Source organism: Pseudophryne corroboree, chromosome 1, assembly GCF_028390025.1.
Source record: "Pseudophryne corroboree isolate aPseCor3 chromosome 1, aPseCor3.hap2, whole genome shotgun sequence".
Classification (NCBI taxonomy): Eukaryota; Metazoa; Chordata; class Amphibia; order Anura; family Myobatrachidae; genus Pseudophryne; species Pseudophryne corroboree.
Genome location: NC_086444.1, coordinates 301,414,305 through 301,430,085, shown reverse-complemented (window position 1 = coordinate 301,430,085; position 15,781 = coordinate 301,414,305). Strand labels below are relative to the sequence as shown.

At 49.1% G+C, this 15,781-nt stretch overlaps 1 protein-coding gene across 2 annotated transcripts in view; it reads left to right on the top strand.

The window, feature by feature from the left end:
- Nucleotides 1-15,781, top strand: part of RAD9B (RAD9 checkpoint clamp component B) — a 285,854-nt gene that overhangs the window by 74,490 nt on the left and 195,583 nt on the right. For both annotated transcript variants that reach the window (XM_063964402.1, XM_063964401.1), the window contains exon 2: nucleotides 13,353-13,423. In XM_063964402.1, the coding sequence (XP_063820472.1) occupies nucleotides 13,353-13,423 (71 nt within the window). The remainder of the gene's footprint in view (nucleotides 1-13,352; nucleotides 13,424-15,781) is intronic.

Here is a 15,781-nt window from a genome sequence, read left to right as displayed (position 1 = left end):
ATCGTTGTTTGCGATATATGGGCGCTGGGGTGTGAGCTGGCATACTCCCTCTGTGTCCTCTATCTGGGCTTTATTGTAGGCCTGTCACCTAGCAGGGACGTTGTGTGTGTTGTGGTGTGTCGGTACTACGTGTCGGCATGTCTGAGGCTGAAGGTTATTCACCGGAGGAGGTTATTGGGGGAGCAGATGCGGGGCTAGAGTTGGGACTGTCGACGCAGCCGACACCTGATTTGCTAGCATTGCTCAGTACGATAAACTCGAATGTAGCTTCCTTATCAAAGAGGTTAGATAAGTCTGAGGCCTGAGGCACAGACACAGGTGTGGAAAAAGTCCATGGAAGAGGCTTTGTCTCAGGTACAGACCCCATCCGGGTCGCAAAAGAGGCCATTTACTCAAGTGGTAGATACTGATACCGACACGAACTCTGATTCCGACGTCGATTTCACTGAGGCAGCGTTACATCCACGTTTAGTTAAGAGTATTCAGTACATGATTGTGGCTATAAAAGATGTTTTACACATTTCTGATGAACCTGCGGTTCAGGAAACAAGGATTTGCTTGTTCAAGGGAAAAAAACCTGAGGTAAAATTTCCCCCCTCTCATGAAATGAATACTCTTTGTGAAAAGGCTTGGGAGTCGCCGGATAACAAATGGCAGATTCCCAAGAGAATTTACATGGCGTATCCTTTCCCCTCTGAGGACAGGGAAAAATGGGAGGCATCTCCAAATGTTGACAAAGCTTTATCTCGTTTGTCTAAGAAAGTGGCACTTCCGTCTCCTGACACGGCAGCTCTCAAAGATCCGGCGGACCGCAAGCTGGAGACGTCTCTGAAGTCCATTTTCGCTAATTCGGGTGCATTGCTCAGACCCGCTGTGGCGTCGGTATGGGTGAGTAGTGCTATTGCTAAATGGGCTGAGAATTTAGCTAATGATATGGATACTCTTGATAAAGATGATGTCCTTCTAACTCTTGGTTATATTAAGGACGCGGCAGATTACATAAAAGATGCGGCGAGGGACGTCTGTCTCTTGGGTTCAAGAACCAATGCCATGTCGATATCAGCCAGGAGGGCCCTGTGGATCCATCAATGGAACGCTGATGCCGACTCCAAGAGGGCTATGGAAGCGCTACCCTTCAAAGGTACTGTCTTGTTTGGGGACGGCTTGGCTGAGCTGGTCTCGACCGCAACTGCGGGTAAGTCCTCTTTTCTTCCTTATGTTCCCACACAACAGAAAAAGGCACCACATCAGCACATGCAGTCCTTTCGTCACAATAAATACAGGCGTGGAAAAGGCTCGTCCTTCCTCGCTTCAAAAGGTAGAGGAAGGGGAAGGAAACCTTCTGCAGGTTCGGGCACCCAGGACCAAAAGTCCTCCCCTGCTGCTACCAAGTCCACCGCATGACGCTGGGGCTTCCCTGGGGGAGTCCGAACCGGTGGGGGGCCGTCTACGAATTTTCAGTCAGGTCTGGATTCAATCAGGCCTGGATCCCTGGGTACTAGAGATCGTGTCTCAGGGGATACAAACTGGAGTTTCAGGAGATGCCCCCTCACCGGTTCTTCATTTCGGCATTACCAGTAGTTCTTCCGGACAGAGAGGTGGTGCTAGCAGCGATTCAAAAACTGTGTCTACAGAGGGTCATTATTCCCGTTCCCTCGTCTCAGCGGGGGGAGGGGTTCTACTCGAGCCTCTTTGTTGTGCCGAAACCGGACGGTTCGGTCAGACCAATTCTAAATCTGAAATCCCTCAATCCATACTTGAAAGTTTTCAAGTTCAAGATGGGCCTAGAAGGGGGGGATTTTATGGCGTCAGTCGACATAAAGGATGCCTACTTACATGTCCCGATATTTCCTCCGCATCAGGCTTTCCTCAGGTTTGCGATACAGGATTCTCATTACCAATTTCAGACGTTGCCGTTTGGGCTTTCCACGGCTCCGAGGATTTTCACCAAGGTCATGGCGGAAATGATGGTTCTTCTTCGCAAACAAGGGGTTTCAATTATCCCGTACTTGGACGATCTCCTGATAAAGGCGAAGTCCAAGGAACGATTGCTGAAAAGTGTAGAGTTGTCTCTATCGGTTCTGCGACAACACGGATGGGTCCTCAATTTGCCGAAATCCCAGTTGATTCCGACCACTCGGCTTACTTTTCTGGGCATGATTCTGGACACGGAGTTACAGAAGGTATTCCTTCCAGAAGAAAAGGCTCTGGAATTGCAGACGATGGTCAGAGAACTTCTGAAGCTGTCAAGTGTGTCGATCCATCACTGTACTCGGGTTCTGGGGAAGATGGTTGCGGCGTACGAAGCCATTCCATACGGCAGATTTCACGCCCGCGTGTTTCAGTGGGACTTGCTGAGCAAATGGTCCGGGTCTCATCTACACATTCACCGGAAGATAAGTCTATCTCCCAGAGCCAGAATTTCTCTCCTGTGGTGGCTACAAACTCATCACCTCCTGGGGGGACGCCGATTCGGTATCCAGGAGTGGGTACTTTGACAACAGATGCAAGTCTCCGGGGCTGGGGCGCAGTCACCCAAGGAAGAAATTTCCAGGGAAAATGGTCGCTCCAGGAAGCCTGTCTCCACATAAATGTTCTAGAGTTAAGAGCCATTTACAACGGCCTGCTCCAAGCAAGAAGTCTTCTTCAGGGTCGACCGGTCCTGGTACAGTCAGACAACATCACAGCGGTGGCCCATATAAACCGGCAAGGCGGAACGAGGAGCAGAGCGGCAATGGCGGAGGCCACAAAGATACTTTGCTGGGCGGAACAACACGTCAGCGCACTGTCAGCAGTTTTCCTACCGGGGTGGACAACTGGGAAGTGGATTTCCTCAGCAGACACGACCTCCATCCGGGAGAGTGGGCTCTGCACCAAGAGGTTTTTGCAGAAGTGACAAGACGCTGGGGAATTCCGTTGATAGACATGATGGCGTCTCGGCTCAACAAGAAGCTCCCGAGGTATTGTTCCAGGTCAAGGGACCCACAAGCCACGGCGGTGGACGCCCTGGTGTCTCCGTGTGTTTTCCAGTCGGTGTATGTGTTCCCTCCTCTTCCTCTCATTCCAAAGGTGCTGGGGATCATCCGTCGAGCAAGGGTTCAGGTGATTCTCGTCGTTCCAGACTGGCCAAGAAGGGCCTGGTACCCGGATCTTCAGGACTTACTGGTGGAAGATCCTTGGCCGCTTCCTCTAAGAGAGGATCTGTTGTTACAGGGTCCATGCGTGTTTCCGGACTTACCGCGGCTGCGTTTGACGGCATGGAGGTTGAGCGCCAGATCTTAGCTCGTAAGGGTATTCCCAGGGAGGTCATTCCAACTCTCATTAAGGCTAGGAAAGAGGTTACGGCGAAACACTATCACCGTATCTGGAGGAAATATGTTTCCTGGTGTGAGGTTAAAAAGTCTCCTGCGGAGGATTTTCACTTGGGTCGGTTTCTACACTTTTTACAGGCGGATGTAGATGCAGGCCTGAAATTGGGTTCCATCAAAGTGCAAATTTCGGCTTTGTCTATTTTCTTTCAAAAAGAGTTAGCTGCCCTCCCAGAGGTTCAGACTTTTGTGAAGGGTGTAATGCGTATCAATCCACCGTTTGTACCGCCTGTAGCGCCACGGGACCTTGATGTCGTCTTGCGGTTCCTCATGTCTTCCTGGTTTGAACCTTTGCGGACGGTTGAATTAAAATTTCTCACTTGGAAGGTAGTTATGCTTTTGGCGCTGGCATCTGCCAGGCAAGTATCGGAATTGGCAGCTTTATCTCATAAGAGTCCGTACTTGATTTTTCATGCGGATAGGGCGGAATTGAGGACTCGTCAACAATTTCTACCAAAGGTGGTTTCGTCATTTCACATTAACCAACCTATTGTGGTTCCGGTAGCTACGGAAGAAGTGGCGATTCCAAAATCTCTGGATGTTGTAAGAGCGTTAAAAGTTTACGTTTCTAGGACAGCTGTTACTAGGAAAACTGAAGCGTTGTTTGTCAAGGTTGGTCATCCCGCGTCAAAACAGACTATTGCACGCTGGATTTGTAGTACGATGCAGCAAGCTCATTCTTCGGTGGGATTGCCGGTGCCGAAGTCGGTTAAAGCCCATTCTTCCAGAAAGGTGGGCTCATCTTGGGCGGCTGCCCGAGGTGTTTCGGCACTACAGCTTTGCCGAGCGGCTACTTGGTCGGGTTCGGACACTTTTGCTAAATTCTATAAGTTCGATACCCTGGCCGATGAGGACCTGGCGTTTGCTCATTCGGTGCTGCAGAGTCGTCCGCACTCTCCCGCCCGTTCTGGAGCTTTGGTATAATCCCCATGGTCCTTTTGGAGTCCCCAGCATCCTCTAGGACGTAAGAGAAAATAGGATTTTGGTACTCACCGTTAAATCCTTTTCTCCTAGTCCGTAGAGGATGCTGGGCGCCCGTCCCAGTGCGGACTATTACTGGCATTATATAGTTTCTTACTGGTTAAGTTAGTTTATACACGACTTGTGTATTGGTTTGTTGCAGCTGGTTGCTGGAGTTTTATGCATACTGTTATCTGGTTTGGCGTTATTCCGGTTGTACGGTATGTTTATGGTGTGGGCTGGTAATTTGGTAGCCCTTAGTTATGACAAAAATCTTTCCTTGTAATGTCCGTCTCTCCTGGGCACAGTTCCTTTAACTGAGGTCTGGAGGAGGGGCATAGAGGGAGGAGCCAGTTCACACCCAGTCTTAAGTCTTTTTAGTGTGCCCAAGCTCCTGCGGATCCCGTCTATACCCCATGGTCCTTTTGGAGTCCCCAGCATCCTCTACGGACTAGGAGAAAAGGATTTAACGGTGAGTACCAAAATCCTAATATATATATATATATATATATATATATATATATATATACACTGCTCAAAAAAATAAAGGGAACACTTAAACAACACAATGGAATCAAACTGTCCACTTAGGAAGCAACACTGATTGACAAACCATTTCACATGCTGTTGTGCAAATGGAATAGATAACAGATGGGAATTATAGGCAATTAGCGAGACACCCCCAATAAAGGAGTTGTTCTGCAGGTGGTGACCACAGACCACTTCTCAGCTCCTATGCTTTCTGGCTGATGTTTTGGTCACTTTTGAAAGCTGGCGGTGCTTTCACTTTAGTGGTAGCATAAGACGGAGTCTACAACCCACACAAGTGGCTCAGGTAGTGCAGCTCATCCAGGATGGCACATCAATGCGAGCTGTGGCAAGAAGGTTTGCTGTGTCTGTAAGCGTAGTGTCCAGAGCATGGTGGCGCTACCAGGAGACAGGCCAGTACATCAGGAGACGTGGAGGAGGCTGTAGGAGGGCAACAACCCAGCAGCAGGACCGCTACCTCTGCCTTTGTGCAAGGAGGAACAGGAGGAGCACTGCCAAAGCCCTGCAAGATGACCTCCAGCAAGCCACAAATGTGCATGTGTCTACTCAAACGATCAGAAACAGACTACATGAGGGTGGTATGAGGGCCCGACGTCCACAGGTGGGGGTTGTGCTTACAGCCCAACACCGTGCAGGACGTTTGGTATTTGCCAGAGAACACCAAGATTGGCAAATTCGCCACTGGTATCCTGTGCTCTTCACAGATGAAAGCAGGTTCTCACTGAGCACATGTGACAGACGTGACAGAGTCTGGAGACGCCAAGGAGAACGTTCTGCTGCTTGCAACATCCTCCAGCATGACCGGTTTGGCAGTGGGTCAGTCATGGTGTGGGGTGGCATTTCTTTGGGGGGCCGCACAGCCCTCCATGTGCTCGCCAGAGGTAGCCTGACTGCCATTAGGTACCGAGATGAGATCCTCAGACCCCTTGTGAGACCATATGCTGGTGCGGTTGGCCCTGGGTTCCTCCTAATGCAAGACAATGCTAGACCTCATGTGGCTGGAGTGTGCCAGCAGTTCCTGCAAGACGAAGGCATTGATGCTATGGACTGGCCCGTCCGTTCCCCAGACCTGTATCCAATTGAGCACATCTGGGACATCATGTCTCGCTGCATCCACCAACGCCACGTTGCACCACAGACTGTCCAGGAGTTGGCGGATGATTTAGACCAGGTCTGGGAGGAGATCCCTCAGGAGACCATCCGCCACCTCATCAGGAGCATGCCCAGGCGTTGTAGGGAGGTCATACAGGCACGTGGAGGCCACACACACTACTGAGCCTCATTTTGACTTGTTTTAAGGACATTACATCAAAGTTGGATCAGCCTGTAGTGTGTTTTTCCACTTTAATTTTGAGTTTGACTCCAAATCCAGACCTCCATGGGTTAATAAATTTGATTTCCATTGATAATTTCTCTTACGTCCTAGAGGATGCTGGGGACTCCGTAAGGACCATGGGGAATAGACTGGCTCCGCAGGAGACATGGGCACTATAAAGAAACTTTAGAATGGGTGTGCACTGGCTCATCCCTCTATGCCCCTCCTCCAGACCTCAGTTTGATACTGTGCCCAGAGGAGACTCGGTGCACTACAGGGAGCTCTCCTGAGTTTCTCTGAAAGTAAGAATTTTGTTAGGTTTTTTATTTTCAGGGAGCCCTGCTGGCAACAGGCTCCCTGCATCGTGGGACTGAGGAGAGAGAAGCAGACCTACTTAAATGCTAGGCTCTGCTCCTTAGGCTACTGGACACCATTAGCTCCAGAGGGAGTCGGAACGCAGGTTTCCCCTCGCCGTTCGTCCCGGAGCCGCGCCGCCGTCCTCCTCACAGAGCCGGAAGATAGAAGCCGGGTGAGTATAAGAAGATAGAAGACTTCAGAGGCGGCAGAAGACTACAGATCTTCGCTGAGGTAACGCTGCGCGCCATTGCTCCCACACACAACACACAAGGCAGGCACTGATGGGTGCAGGGCGCAGGGGGGGCGCCCTGGGCAGCAATTTTAAACCTCTAGGACTGCTAGACATTATATATAGGCTCTGAGGGCTGTATATAGAAAAACCCCGCCAGTTTTTAAAGAAATCGAGTGGGACCAAAGCCCGCCGCTGAGGGGGCGGGGCTTGATCCCTCAGCACTAACCAGCGCCATTTTCTCCACAGCACACGCTGAGAAGCTGGCTCCCCGGACTCTGTCCTGCTGAACACGGTGATAGAGGGTTTTAAAGAAGGGGGGGGGCACATAATTTGGCGCAGTTGATATATCATAAAAAACGCTCTATATGTCTGGGATTTTTTTTCCAGGGTCATTGGCGCTGGGTGTGTGCTGACATACTCTCTCTCTGTCACTTCAAAGGGCCTTGTTGGGGAACTGTCTCCAGATTAGAGATTTCCCTGAGTGTGTGGGGTGTCGGTGCGCGTGTGTCGGCATGTCTGAAGCGGAAGGCTCTTCTAGGGAGGAGGTGGAGAAAATGAGTGTGGTGTCTCCGTCGGCAACGCCGACACCTGACTGGTTGGATATGTGGAATGTTTTAAATGCAAATGTGAATTTATTACACAAAAGGCTGGACAGCGGAGTCCAGGGAATGTACAGGGAGTCAAGCCCTGACTTTCACTATGTCGCAGGGACCGTCTGGGTCTCAAAAGCGCCCACTATCCCAAGTAGTGGACACTGATACCGACACGGATTCTGACTCCAGTGTCGACTACAATGATGCAAAGTTGCAGTCAAGGTTGGCAAAAAGTATTCATTATATGATTATTGCAATAAAAGACGTGTTGCATATAACAGATGACCCCTCTGTACCTGACACGAGGGTCCACATGTTTAAAGAAAAGAAGCATGAGGTTACTTTTCCCCCTTCACATGAGCTAAACGAGTTGTTTGAAAGGGCTTTGGAAGCTCCAGACAAAAAACTGCAGATTCCCAAAAGGATTCTTATGGCGTATCCTTTCCCGGCTAAGGACAGGATACGGTGGGAATCCTCCCCAAGGGTGGACAAAGCGTTGACACGCTTATCCAAGAAGGTAGCGCTGCCGTCTCAAGATACCGCAACACTCAAGGATCCTGCTGATTGCAGGCAGGAAACTACCTTGAAGTCAATTTACAGTCGGCTTGGGTTTGTAGCGCTGTTGCAGCTTGGACAGATACCTTATCTGCTGATATTGATACGCTGAATAAGGAAACCATTTTATTGACCCTGGGTCATATTAAGGATGCTGTCCTATATATGAGAGATGCTCAGAGAGACGTTGGCCTACTGGGTTCCAGAGCCAACGCTATGGAAATTTCTGCTAGGCGAGCCCTATGGACCCAACAATGGACGGGTGATGCCGACTCGAAGAGTCATATGGAGGTTTTGCCTTACAAGGGTGAGGACTTATTTGGGGAAGGTCTCACGGACCTGGTTTCCACAGCTACTGCAGGTAAATCAACTTTTTTGCCTTATGTTTCCTCACAGCCTAAGAAAACGTCTCATTATCAGATGCAGTCCTTTCGGTCGCATAAATCCAAGAGAGTACGGGGATCTTCCTTTCTTGCCAGAGGTAAGGGCAGAGGGAAAAAGCTGCCAACTACAGCTAGTTCCCAGGAGCAGAAGTCCTCCCCGGCTTCTACAAAATCCACCGCATGACGCTGGGGCTCCGCTGAGGGAGTCCGCCCCAGTGGGGGCACGTCTTCGACTTTTCAGCCACGTCTGGATTCAATCACAGGTGGATTCCTGGGCAATAGACATTGTTTCCCAGGGTTACAAGCTGGAATTCGAAGAGGTGCCTCCTCGCCGGTTTTTCAAATCGGCCCTACCAGCTTCTTCCCCGGAGAGGGAAGTAGTTTTAAATGCAATTCAAAAATTGTGTCTTCTACCAGTGGTGGTCAAAGTTCCCCTGCTTCAACAGGGGACGGGGTACTACTCAACCCTGTTTGTGGTCCCGATACCGGACGGTTCGGTCAGACCCATTCCGAATTTAAAATCCTTAAACCTATACTTGAAAAGGTTCAAATTCAAGATGGAATCGCTCAGAGCGGTCATCGCCAGCCTGGAGGGGGGGGAATTATATGGTGTCCCTGGACATAAAGGATGCATACCTTCATGTCCCCATATATCCTCCTCATCAGGCGTTCCTGAGATTTGCTGTACAGGATTGTCATTACCAATTTCAGACGTTGCCGTTTGAGCTTTCCACGGCCCCGAGGATTTTCACCAAGGTAATGGCGGAAATGATGGTGCTCCTGCGCAAGCAGGGAGTCACAATTATCCCGTACTTGGACGATCTCCTAATAAAAGCAAGATCGAGAGAACAGTTGCTGAACAGCGTATCACTCTCCCTGAGGGTGTTGCAGCATCACGGCTGGATTCTCAATCTACCAAAGTCACAGTTGGTTCCAACGACCCGTTTGCCTTTCTTAGGCATGATTCTGGATACGGAACAAAAAAGGGTTTTTCTCACGATGGAAAAGGCCCAGGAACTCCAGAACGTGGTCAGGGACCTATTAAAGCCAAAAAGGGTGTCGGTCCATCAATGCACTCGAGTTCTGGGAAAGTTGGTGGCGTCTTACGAGGCCATTCCATGCGACAGGTCCCATGCGAGGACCTTTCAGTGGGACCTTCTGGACAAGTGGTCCGGGTCACATCTACATATTCATCAGATGATCAGCCTGTCCCCCATGGCCAGGGTATCTCTCTTGTGGTGGCTACAGAGTGCTCACCTTCTAGAGGGACGCAGGTTTGGCATTCAGGACTGGGTTCTGGTGACCACGGACGCGAGCCTCCGAGGATGGGGAGCAGTCACACAGGGAAGAAACTTCCAGGGTCTGTGGTCAAGCCAGGAGGCTTGTCTACACATCAACGTACTGGAATTGAGGGCCATATACAACGGCCTACGTCAAGCGGAGAATTTTCTTTGCGGCCTACCGGTTCTGATTCAGTCAGACAACGTCACGGCAGTGGCTCATGTAAACCGCCAAGGTGGAACAAGGAGCAGAGATGCAATGGCGGAAGCCACCAGAATTCTTCGCTGGGCGGAAAATCATGTAAGCGCTCTGACCGCAGTCTTCATTCTGGGAGTGGACAACTGGGAAGCAGACTTCCTCAGCAGACACGATCTCCATCCAGGAGAGTGGGGACTTCATCAAGAAGTCTTTGCAGAAATTGCAAGTCAGTGGGGACTGCATCAAATAGACATGATGGCGTCATGCCTCAACAAAAAGCTCCCGAGGTATTTTGCCAGGTCAAGGGACCCTTAGGCGATAGCAGTGGACGCCCTGGTGACTCTGTGGGTGTTTCAGTCGGTCTATGTGTTCCCTCCTCTTTCTCTCATCTCAAAAATATTGAGAATCATAAGACGAAAAGGAGTACAGGCAATTCTCATTGTTCCAGATTGGCCTCGAAGGGCCTGGTATCCGGATCTGCAGGAAATGCTCACAGAAGATCCGTGGCCTCTTCCTCTCAGATAGAACCTGTTGCAACAGGGGCCCTGTCTGTTCCAAGACTTACCGCGGCTGCATTTGACGGCATGGCGGTTGAACGCCGGATCCTAGCTGAAAAGGGCATTCCAGATTAGGTCATTCCTACTCTGATAAGGGCTAGGAAGGAGGTGACAACGAAACATTATCACCGTATCTTGAGGAAGTATGTGTCTTGGTGTGAGACCAAGAATGCTCCTTCGGAAGAATTCCATCTGGGCCGTTTTCTCCACTTCCTACAGACTGGAGTAAATTTGGGCCTAAAATTGGATTCCATTAAGGTATAGATTTCGGCCCTGTCCATTTTCTTCCTGAAGGAATTGGCTTCTCTACCAGAAGTCAAGACTTTTGTGAAGGGAGTGCTGCATATCCAGCCTCCTTTTGTGCCCCCAGTGGCACCATGGGACCTTAACGTGGTGTTACAGTTCCTTAAGTCTCACTGGTTTGAGCCTCTTCAAACCGTGGAATTAAAGTATCTCACTTGGAAAGTGGTTATGTTGTTGGCCTTGGCATCTGCAAGGCGGGTGTCCGAATTGGCGGCCTTGTCTCACAAGAGACCCTATTTGACCTTCCATGTGGATAGAGCGGAGTTGAGGACTTGTCCTCAATTTTTGCCTAAGGTGGTTTCTTCATTTCATATGAACCAACCTATTGTGGTGCCTGTGGCTACGAGTGACTTGGAGGATTCCAAGTCCCTGGATGTAGTCAGGGCCTTAAAAGTCTATGTAGCCAGGACGGCTCGAGTTAGGAAAACAGAGGCACTGTTTGTCCTGTATGCAGCCAACAAAGTTGGCGCTCCTGCTTCGAAGCAGACTATTGCTGGCTGCATCTGTAACACGATTCAGCAGGCTCATTCTACGGCAGGATTGCCGTTAACAAATTCGGTAAAGGCCCATTCCACTAGGAAGGTGGCCTCTTCTTGGGCGGCTGCCCGAAGCGTCTCGGCATTACAGCTTTGCCGAGCAGCTACCTGGTCAGGTTCAAACACTTTTGCAAAGTTCTATAAGTTTGATACCCTGGCTGATGAGGACCTTGCGTTTCCTCAGTCGGTGCTGCAGAGTCGTCCGCACTCTCCCGCCCGGTCTGGAGCTTTGGTATAATCCCCATGGTCCTTACGGAGTCCCCAGCATCCTCTAGCACGTGAGAGAAAATAAGATTTTAAACCTACCGGTAAATCTTTTTCTCCTAGTCCGTAGAGGATGCTGGGCGCCCGTCCCAGTGCGGACAACATTCTGCAAGACTTGTATATAGTTATTGCTTGCATAAGGGTTATGTTACAGTTTTGTTCAGTCTTTGACTGATGCTGTTCTGTTTCATACTGTTGACTGGTTCGTATATTCCAGGTTATACGGTGTGGATGGTGTGGGCTGGTGTGAATCTTGCCCTTGGATTAACAAAATCCTTTCCTCATACTGTCCGTCTCCTCTGGGCACAGTTTCTCTAACTGAGGTCTGGAGGAGGGGCATAGAGGGAGGAGCCAGTGCACACCCATTCTAAAGTTTCTTTATAGTGCCCATGTCTCCTGCGGAGCCCGTCTATTCCCCATGGTCCTTACGGAGTCCCCAGCATCCTCTACGGACTAGGAGAAAAAGATTTACCGGTAGGTTTAAAATCTTATTTTTTGTGTGATTTTGTTGTCAGCACATTCAACTATGTAAAGAACAAAGTATTTAATAAGAATATTTAATTCATTCAGATCTAGGATGTGTTATTTTAGTGTTCCCTTTATTTTTTTGAGCAGTGTATATATATATATATATGATGTATACATGTTTTGATCATGTGGATATATAAATGAGTTCATATCAAGTCCTGGAGTGCTGTGCTTGTTCTGAATTGTTATTGTTCTGAACTTACATGTGTGTGAAATTTTGGCAAAGGCACACAGGCGGATGTTTTAGACTCATTGACTGCCAGATTTAAATAGGACTATATATATATATATATATATATATATATATATATATATATATATAAAACAAATGCATCTAGCCTTACTTTATAGAAATCAAATACAGCCAGCCTTACTTTCTTCCTTTTTTTTCTGCTGGCAGACAGGTGCAACTCAGCTGGTTGCAGGATCCACACACAGAGGGATCCTTCCTCCTTCCCTGCTGCCTGCGCGCCCAGCCAATGACTGAGCCGCAGGCTGCTGCTTCTACATTATTGGCCAGCTGAGCTGTCACTCAGCTATCCTGTTAGTGCTGCTGTCGCATAGCCGGCATTTGACTGTACAGTGGAGCTGGGAGCGCAGCTCCGCCGCAGATCGGAACGGAAAAAGAGAGATCTGATCTGTGCCCAGCCTCCCCCAACACCACCCCTTAATCTGGCTCTAGTTGGAGGGTGTATTGCTGCTGCTTAATTGAAGCAGTGGCAATGCACAGATATGGTAGTGCAGCAGTAGGTGTTTGGTACAAGTAGATGCCTTCTGCATGCTTGTGTGATCCAGTGCTGCATCCTAGGATGCAGATAGTTTGCAACTCCATCGACTGGCTGCGTGTCCCATTGGTCACGTATGCCGGCTGCCACAGCTCCTATCACCCTACTCCCACAAAACGGAGGCCATTGCTGCCCTTTCCCACCCCCAAATGGCTGCAGACTGTCAATCTCGACGTCTCCAGTAGTTCTGCACATGCACAGTACGGGTCCTGCGCATGTGCAAAGTACCAAACATCGGCACATTGCAACTGTTGCCTAAACAGTGTCGGGACCTGAATCAGGCTCAGTATGCAGGTCATTGTAAAATATGATCCCTCTTGATTTGGTGGATGTGAGCCTGGAGTTCCACATGATTAATTTTGGATCCTATTGGAACTCCAGTCAACTGCTTGAGATCAATGAAAGTTCCCTTCTGCTGAAGTTTTTTTCTTATTTCTTAGCATAATATTACAGCATTGCTATTCCATATTTAAACTTATTAATAATAATAATACATATTGAAAGTTTGTTTGTTATATTGTTTCTTCTATTATTTGTTACACTTTATTGTAATGTTACCAACCTGTAGTTTTTCTTCTCTTATGTTAGTGTTTGGAAAAGCACTACACTCACTTTCACGAATTGGTGATGACCTGTGGTTTGACCCATTAGATAAAGGGGTAATTATTACTTACTGCATACTATAAACTATTTCTGTTATAATGTTTGACTCATGCGTAATGCTACAGATAAAACGGGTGTAGTATGGTATGCCGGCGGCCGGGATCCCGGCGGCCAGCATACCGGCGCTGGGATCCCGACCGTCGGCATACCGACAGCTGGGCGAGCGCAAATGAGCCCCTTGCCACGCTATTTATTCTCCCTCCAGGGGGGTTGTGGACCCCAAGAGGGAGAATAGTTGTTGGTATGCCGGGTGTCGGGATTCCGGTGCCAATATACTGAGCGTCGGGATCCCAACAGCCGGCATACCTAATACCACCCGATAAAACAACACAACAGAAAATACATGAGAAAATGTTGGATGAAAATTGTATGTTTGATAGCTCAAATGCAATGCATTTAATCATATTCATATTAATGTGTTGTTTTACACAATTTGTTTTTTAATAGCAGTTAGTAGACATACCTGTAGGCCATAAGTAACAGCTGAACAAATACAAATGTTTACAAATATTGACATATTACAAAAGTTTATTATTATAGTGGGTCATTCTGACCCGATCGCACGCTGCAGTTCTTAACACCGTAGCGATCGGGTTAGAACCGCGCATGCGCCGGCGCTGCAGTGCGCTGGCGCATGTCCGCCCGTCGCTGTGGTACGATCGCCTCTGCCTGATTGACAGGCAGAGGCGGTCGATGGGCGGGAGGGGGCGAAACGGCGGTGTTGGGCCAACGTTTCGTGGGCGCGGTCCGGCCAACGCAGGCGTGCGGGGAGTGGCCCGCAGCGGCTGCGTGGCGTCACACGCAGCCACTGCGGGCCGGGGAGCGATGAGTAGCTCCCGGCCAGCGCGCTAATGCTGTGCTGGCCGGGGGCTACTCTTGAAGTGCAAAGGCATCGCCGCTGTACGATGCCTTTGCACTTCTGCGAGGGGGGGCCGGACTGACATGCGGGGCGGGCTAGCCCTGTGCTGGGTGTCCCCTCGCATGTCTGAGTTCAGGATCGTAGCTGTGCTAAATTTAGCTTGGAATGACCCCCATAGTCTGATGGGGCCCATACATCAGGCACTATTGAGGCAATTCTCCATTCTACCAATGCTGGAGTCAGGGGATTCAGGGAAATACAACTTGTTGGAAATCCTTGATTCGCCTTATCCATCCAAAAAATGATCAGGATCGACGAGTTAGGGATTTTTAATATGCTGTATTTTGCAGATTCCCTGACGGATTCCCGATCATTGATGTGGCAGTTTTGATCAGCCGATCAGAAATGGCAGATCTGGAAATTGTGACTCAGATGTATGGCTCATATAGCTCGGTCAGCATCAAGGCGGTGTAGATGCCGGTGGTGCCGGAATCCCCGACCGCCGGTATCCCAAATATAAGTATTGGGGTGAGGGTTAGGGCACGGGGTGGGGGTGGGAGGTTAGGGTTTGGCAATACGGGGAGGGGGGGGGGGTTAGCTGTAGTCACCACCCCTGAGTCTTAGCCTTAGCCGCCACCTCTTCCCCTGTCGGCACTTTCAAAATCAGGATGCTGCTGTCGGTCATGTGTGAATTTATATGCTGTCTGTATTGACATATCTACTGTCTGTTTTTCCCCTTGTGCTGACCCTTGTGGATCTTTAAAACAGATCATAATAGTGGAATAACCTATACTAATTTACTGGGCTTCAGCTGTTGAGGGACAACTTTTTATAATCTTATAAGACTGTGGTAGTGCAGCTTTAGTATGATTTGGTAAAGTGAAATTGCAATATATGAAAAATGCTAATTCAAATCTAAGAGAGATAAACATACAATTGGAAAACTGAGGGGAATAAATCAGTCAGCTAACTTGTGTTTATTCATAAAAAGAATTCTAAATAACAATGAGTATATAGTATCTCCTATTATGTGTGGAGAGAAATGATTTATACAATGAGAAGGGAAAATCTCAGATAAGTTCTAAAATAAGAAGCATTCCATAATGCAGGGGCCCGTGCAGTGGCGGAACAAGCAAGCGGTGGGCCCAGGTGCAACAAAATGCTTTGGGCCCCCCCATCCCCCCCATCCCATCCAAGTCCACCCCATGGGCAGTGCGCGCCGTGGGCGCGCGCAAAAATACATAGTGGCGTGGCTTCGTGGGGAAGGGGTGTGTCCACAAAATAATACCAATTCATAAAACGGTGCACAGTAGTCTCCATTCTTCAAATGACGCCGCACAGTAGCACCACTACACCAGGTAGAGACCCTTTTACTCCTTACAGCGAACAGATTCCCCTTTTTACACATAACGGCAGACAGTGGGCACTTTTTACACATAACGGCAGACAGCGTGCCCTCGTTACACATAGCGGCAGACAGCATACACTTTTTACA